The 7,232-nt window shown below is 47.0% G+C and overlaps 1 protein-coding gene across 1 annotated transcript; it reads left to right on the top strand.

The window, feature by feature from the left end:
- Positions 1 to 1,063: 1,063 nt before the first annotated feature.
- Positions 1,064 to 3,337, top strand: LOC124669854 (loricrin-like). The gene has a single exon (XM_047206395.1). It carries the CDS (start codon positions 1,171 to 1,173, stop codon positions 3,142 to 3,144), a length of 1,974 nt encoding a protein of 657 aa, XP_047062351.1. The 5' UTR covers positions 1,064 to 1,170; the 3' UTR covers positions 3,145 to 3,337.
- Positions 3,338 to 7,232: the final 3,895 nt, after the last annotated feature.

The raw sequence follows: 7,232 nt of genomic DNA, 5'->3' as shown, positions 1-7,232 counted from the left end.
GATAGTTTGATTAAATTTAAATTTTGAGCTGGCTTGCTTGTGGCTCCTAGTGTTTGTCCACCTGATGGTTGTCAGATTTTGCCTTTAGAGTATGGAGTAGGCTGACGATATATTTTTGGTTTAATCGATTTGTTAGTATTATTTGGGTGACTAAATCAATGCATGAGAACAACACATGTGCCCATAAAAATCAAGTAATGACCATACAACTTCTCTATTCTGCTGTCTTAATTTAACCCAGTATACATGTATAAGGAGCTCTGGATGCTGAGAAAATTCAAAAGAAACAATGTCATACGGAAATTTTACTGCCGTTCCTACTAGACAAGGATGGCTTGTACCAAAAAGTTGTAGCGTGTGTAACTGAAACCCAACTTTACAGAGTTGGTAATGAAATGAACTATACATTAAAGTACCACTCCTACCTAGTAAGTTGCGATGTTTAAAAAAAACTAGTAAGTTTCTATTTTATATCATCACAATTCACAATCAAAGATTATGCTGTATGGGTTTGTCTACTGTGGTTGCATGATTCTCTAGGAACTTATAGATCCCAATTTAAATCCACCTGCAGAACTGTAAAAACATTCAGCAGCGGGTCAGATATATTAGTTTCAACAATGGTTCTTGTTCTATTTCATTGCACCTTTGGATGCATGGTGCGTGCATATTGCAGAAACGTTAAACTGATCACGGATGAGTTCGTTTGATATTCTGAGTTCTGCATCATATTTCGGAAACATTAGCTTTGGTCAGTTGCTATATTTTGCTGAGCTCTAATCATGTGCAGCTAAATTTCACCTATTACCGAACTTTGCTTGCAGATCTCACAGGGAGTTTAACTGTGTGATATGAAGTCTGTCAGTGGATTTCGTACGCATAATATGATGTGCTCATGATTTTTTCTCGCGGTACTGCAAGATCATTCTTTCTCATTTGGGTATCAGTAAGCTGAATGCTCATGGACAGAGCTGATACTTCAGGCTTTGTCAGTAGTGGCTCACATTGCACAGACATCGACGTGTATTTTCATTTTGTGTATACTATATACTTCCTCAGCAGTGAAGTTATAAAACTGGGGTTCTGATGGTTTGACGAAGTTCTTGGTGACTGAACAGTGCTTAAATCGCGTTATATCAAAATCCTATTTGTACATATATATTAACTAGGATGGACCTTAGTATGACAAATCTATGGCTTCGAGGGAAGGAAGATATGGATGTTTCATTCTCTCAAGCTGAACCTGCTGGCATAAATTGCAGAAATGAAGACTTAGATGTAACAGCAGTTAACCGTGATTGCCTGGGCAGCTCAGAAGCAGTTGAGGCTTCTAGAAAATCATTCAACCAGAGGAATGAACTTGTCCCCGATGATGACTCCAGGCTGGTGCTAGGACTTGGACCATTGCCAAATCTGTATTCTGCTGATAGTCACTCATCTGGTGGGAACAAAGTTAAATTATCTGCAACTTTGTTCGCCCATTGTACCACAACTGATCCTGGATTAATTTTGGGGATTTCAAGTGACAGCTCAAGAAATTTACAGTCCACAATAGTGCCTGGCAGCAAGGAACATTCACATAAAAGGAAAAATGGTATTTTTCTCCCACTTATTGACGAGGGGTCAACTTCAGCAAGAAGGAAATCGGGTGAATATGTCCTGCCACTTCTGTTTGCTCCAAGATCAAATGATATTTGTCTGAACGGAACACCATCAGAGACTGATGTTCAGCAACACCTTGGAGCCAGATACGAGGCGGATCATGATAGATATCTTAATCAACATGAGGTTCAGCTTAGCCCTGAGCCTTCAGCAACGACTGATTGTTCTTTTGCTGAAACTTCAGATACAACTGCTGAAACTTCAGATACAATAGCTTGTACTAGTAATGGGGAGCAGAGAAGTCATCAACGCCATCTTAAGAAGTGTAGGTTCAACGGGTGTTCCAAGGGCGGAAGGGGTGCATCAGGACTCTGTATTTCCCATGGTGGCGGTCAGCGCTGCCAAAAGCCAGGTTGCTATAAGGGTGCCGAGAGCCGAACTGCGTACTGTAAAGGTCACGGAGGTGGAAGGCGGTGCCAAGAGTTAGGCTGCACCAAGAGCGCCGAAGGAAAGACAGAGTTCTGTATTGCTCACGGCGGTGGGCTCCGGTGTGGGGTTCAGGAGTGCTCGAGAGCAGCACGGGGAAGATCAGGATTCTGCATAAAACATGGTGGAGGGAAGAGGTGCATCATGGAGGGGTGCACTCGGAGTGCTGAGGGATATCCCGGGCTGTGCATCTCGCATGGAGGTGGTCGCCGGTGTCAGTACCCCGACTGCAGTAAGGGAGCACAGGGTGGCACTATGTTCTGCAAGTCCCATGGTGGTGGCAAACGGTGCATATCTGAAGGCTGTACCAAAGGGGCCGAGGGCAGCACATTGTTATGTAAAGGGCACGGTGGCGGGAAGAGGTGCCTCTTCGAGGGAGACGCGGCATGTCCCAAAAGTGTTCATGGAGGAACCAGCTTCTGCGTGGTGCATGGAGGCGGCAAAAGGTGTGCTGCACCAGGGTGCACCAAGAGCGCGCGCGGTCGCACCAATTGCTGCGTGAGGCATGGCGGTGGGAGGCGTTGCGTATCTGATGGGTGCGACAAGAGTGCGCAGGGGAGCACGGACTTCTGCAAGGCGCACGGGGGCGGGAAGCGGTGCGCCTGGAGCATGGGCTGTGAGAAGTTTGCCAGGGGAAGGAGCGGTCTCTGCTCTGCGCATGAAACCTTGAAGGCTTCAAAGCAAGAGCCAGAATGCGGGCAGGGCACACGCATGATTGGGTATGGCGCCTTCAGCGGGATCGGCTCTTCTTCCTGGACGGCGGGCAGCAGCATGGACCGTGGGATCTCCTCTTCTATTCCTGGCGCCTCGTCGGATTGTGGCGAGTCGTTGCAAGACATGCCGAGTGGCAGGCTCATACCACCGCAGCTGCTTGTTCCTGGTTCCCTGAAACCTTCTTCTTCGTTTAACCTGGCGGGTAATGGCCAAGAGGGTGGAGAGGGGATTCGGAGCCAGAGCTTCGGGTTGGTCGTGCCGGAGGGAAGGGTGCATGGCGGAGGGCTGATGTCGATGCTCGGAGGAGCTGGCGGCAACAGCATCCATGTTCCGAAATCCTGAAAACTGCACTTGAATTGCAGCTTGTTTCGTGTGCTTCCACTATGATTCTGCATATGACATCTCGATCTGTGGTTTCAGATCACCATTGCGGTTTGCTGTCACCGTAATGATGATCTTGAAGGTACGTGGCAGTCAGCTAGGACCTTGTGTAGCATGTTCTGCGATCAACGACTGAATATAGTGTCAGCATGTAGTCCTTGTGTACATAGCTTTGTGCAGTCTGTACTTTAAAACTGGTATATACAAAAGTTGTGTTTTTAAAATTGTATTACTATTCATAATTCGCACGGTCTCGTATCCTAATTAATGCACAGCAAACTTGACAGACAAGATAGGTTTCCCGATATATACAGGAAACAAAGTCTGAAACCAACCCCCGTGCGGCCACGATTGGTGGAGTCGTGGTCGTGGTGAGCAGCCGGTAGAAGAAGACGGCACTCGTAGCAATGGCGACGGGAGTGTGGGACTTCCCCACGGACGTCCTGGTGGAGATCCTGCTGCGGCTACCGCCGAGCTCCCTGCGCCGGGCCCGCCTCGTGTGTCGGCTCTGGCGCGACGTGGTCAGCAACTGCACCACGGAGATGCAGAGCCGCGCCAAGGCCCTCCTCTGGAATCCGAACACTTCCGTCGCCTATGTCGTCGACGACCTGTCCACGGGGACCTGCAGAGAGCTGTGGAGGCGGCGCGACGGCGGAAACGACGGGGACGTGCAGCTGGTGGGCACGTGCAACGGCCTGCTCTGCCTGTGCGACGACAAGGAGATAGGTGGCGTTATCACCCTGGTCAACCCAGCTACCGGCGAGACGCTGCCCCTCCCACCTTTGCCGTGCGCCGGCCGGTTCATCGGCCTCCACCACCGGAATATGTGGCACTCGGCGTACAGCTTCGCATGCCACCCGACGTCGGGACGGTACAAGGTGGTGCACGTCCCGTGCATCTTCGGCCATGTGTGTGAGTTCGTCGGCATGCGCGTTCTGACGCTCGGCCAAATGTCGTGGCGGGAGGTGCCCGTGGGGCGCCACGAGCACGGCGGTGCGAGCTGCAACCTGAGCGCCGGCGTCATTAGCATCGACGGCGCGACGCACTGGGTCACCGTCGGTGCCGCCACTAAGGTGGTGTCGTTCGACCTGCAGGACGAGCGCATCATCTCCGTCGTAGCGCTGCCCGTGGCGCCGGCGGGGCCTCATCATTACCACCTGACGGAGGTGCACGGGAGGCTGGGCATCTTCATCTGTGACCCCTCCGTGACGACTGGCGTGTGGGTTATGGAGGAGGAGGGACGCCGATGGAGCCGTCGGTATAGTTTCACAGGGCAGTGCGTCCCGCGGCCACACTTCGTGCAAGGCGAGTATGTGCTGACACGGCAGCGGACGTCGGTGTACGGGCACTACAGGCGGAAAGGCTCCTTGTTACCCGGCGATGTCGTTTGGGTCAGCCAGCGGGACGAGGGTACGCTCGTCGGCAAGCTACAACCCAACTGTTTCTTGTACAGCCAAAATCTTACCTTCGCCTATGTCAAGACAACAGAGCCACTGAGTGTTTACATGGCCAATTAATCAGTTGTATAGAAGTTGTATAGAACTATGGGGGGGTGTGCAATGTAGAATGACCAATATGTGCGATGTCCATACCTTGTCCACTAGCATTATGAACTTGATCACGCCCTTGATATGTGTCATGAACACTGGGTTTGTTCAGCTGTCCGGTGACATGATGTGTAGCCCCTATCAATATACCAATTTGTATCTGCGCCATAAGGTGATCAGGCCCACTCAGACTGCGTTTATGCCAGGAAGACATATTCTGGAGGGTGTAGTTGTGCTTCATGAAACTGTTCATGAGTTACATATGAAAAATGGATGGGGTGCTTTTCAAAATTGACTTTGAGAAAGCATATGACAAGGTTAAATGGCCCTTCCTTCAGCAAGTTCTGCATATGAAGGGTTTCGATCCTATTTGGTGTGACCGAATTAAACAATATGTACAAATGGGGAGTGTGGGAATTCGGGTTAATGATGATGTTGGCCATAATTTTCAAACTAGAAAAGGATTAAGGCAAGGAGATCCTCTTTAATATCATAGTGGATATGTTAGCCATTATTATAAATCGTGCTAAAGAAGAGCGGGAAGTTGGAGGCCTCGTTTCTGACTTAGTCGATGGAGGTTTATCAATCTTACAATACGCAGATGACACTATCCTGCTTATGGAACATGATGTGGTAAAGGCGCATAATATAAAATTAATTCTTTGCATTTTCGAACAACTACCAGGATTAAAAATAAATTATCACAAGAGTGAACTCTTTTGTTTCGGTAAAGCAAAGGAAATGGAGCAACTATATATGCAAATCATGGGTTGCGAGGCTGGTGTTTTACCGATTAGATACCTTGGTATACCACTTCATTATACAACCCTTCGAAATGCCGAATGGAATCCGGTTGAGAGTAGATTTAGTTCTAAACTTGGGTGTTGGCGTAGTAAATTACTCTCATATGGAGACAGACTGGTTCTTATCAATTCAGTCCTAACAAGTCTGCCGATGTTCATGCTTTCTTTTTTAGAGATTCCAAAAGGGGTCCGGAAGAGACTTGACTTCTTTCGGTCCAATTTCTTTTGGCAATCAGATGAAAATAAAAGAAATGCCGTTTATCAAAGTGGAGTATGATATGTCATCCCAAATATCAGGGGGGTCAGGGATTGAGGTACTTGAGCTAAAAAAACAAGTGTTTACTCAGCAAATGGTTGTTTAAACTACTTACCGAAGATGGTGTATGGCAACAACTGTTACACAATAAATACCTTAGGAATAAAACTCTAGCTCAGGTAGAAGCTAAACCCACAGATTCTCAATTCTGAAAAGATCTAATGAGGGTAAAACAAGATTTTTTTTACTATAGGTTCGTTTATGGTCGGAAATGGCTCAACGACCAGGTTCTGGGAGGATACTTGGCTTGGAGATATGCCTCTTGCCCAACAATATCCCTATCTGTATAACATTGTTCAACATAAAAATGTGTTGGTTTCGATGGTTCTTGCTCAGACCCCTATTAATATATGTTTTAGGAGGGGTCTAAACGATCACAAATGGAATGAATGGCTGAATTTGTGTCAAAAATTCATTATAGTGAATCTAACATATGAACCGGATATATTTGTATGGAAATTAACAGATTCAGAACTGTTTACGGTTAAATCTATGTACCTAGATTTGATGAATGGGCATACTAGATTTCTTCGTAAATATCCGTGGAAACTTAAAATCCCTTTGAAAATAAAAAATTTATGTGGTTTCTTCATAATAAAGTCTTGTTAACTAAGGACAACTTGGCAAAATGGAATTGGAATGGCTGTCAGAAATTTTGCTGTTGAGCATTTGTTTCTTAACTGTCCCTTTTAGTTTGGTGTATGGTGTATTTTGGTTATAATATATCGGCTCCGAATAATATTAATAACATGTTTGGCAACTGGTTAAATGGAGTTAGCAAATGTGATAAGGCTCGGATACGTATTGGTATCTCAGCTTAATGTTGGTCTATTTGGATAAATCGGAAAGAGATGGTGTTTAGCAAACATAAATCTATCAATTTCTGATAAGGGGTGGCCCGATCTTCTCAGTAAGCAACGGTGGTGATGATGATCACGGGGCGAACACAGCGGAGGTAACTTGATGAAGTGGATGATAACTTGTATGACGCAACGAGATCTCTCGATTGGTCCCTGTCGCCAATGCAACAGCTCTCAACTCTACAAGATATTCGCAACTCCACACACTTGCGCACATAGCCGTCGACCACGAAGCGGTAAGTTGCAACCTTCTAATTCCCAATGGAACAACAGATCACATAAGACTTTCAGATCTACACCAAATCAATGCAATATGGTGTAGGGATTCAATAGAGTTGCAAAGCAATCAACTATGAACTAGGGTTTATCTTAAACATGGTCTAAAGCAACTTTGGGGGCGTCCTGGGCACTTATATAGGGGTTCAGGACGACCTCAGGTCAAAAAAAGTAGGAAAATAACCGACCCAGAATAGATCTGGTCGAGACAGACTCGGACTCGGCCGGCCTGGGGGCCGGTCGACCG

This window comes from Lolium rigidum, chromosome 7 (genome assembly GCF_022539505.1).
Source record: "Lolium rigidum isolate FL_2022 chromosome 7, APGP_CSIRO_Lrig_0.1, whole genome shotgun sequence".
Taxonomy (NCBI): domain Eukaryota; kingdom Viridiplantae; phylum Streptophyta; class Magnoliopsida; order Poales; family Poaceae; genus Lolium; species Lolium rigidum.
This window is presented reverse-complemented; position numbering and strand designations above follow the sequence as displayed.

Coding starts and splice junctions, on each gene's coding strand:
- LOC124669854 (XM_047206395.1), top strand. CDS start 1,171: ATGGACCTTAGTATGACAAATCTATGGCTTCGAGGGAAGGAAGATATG.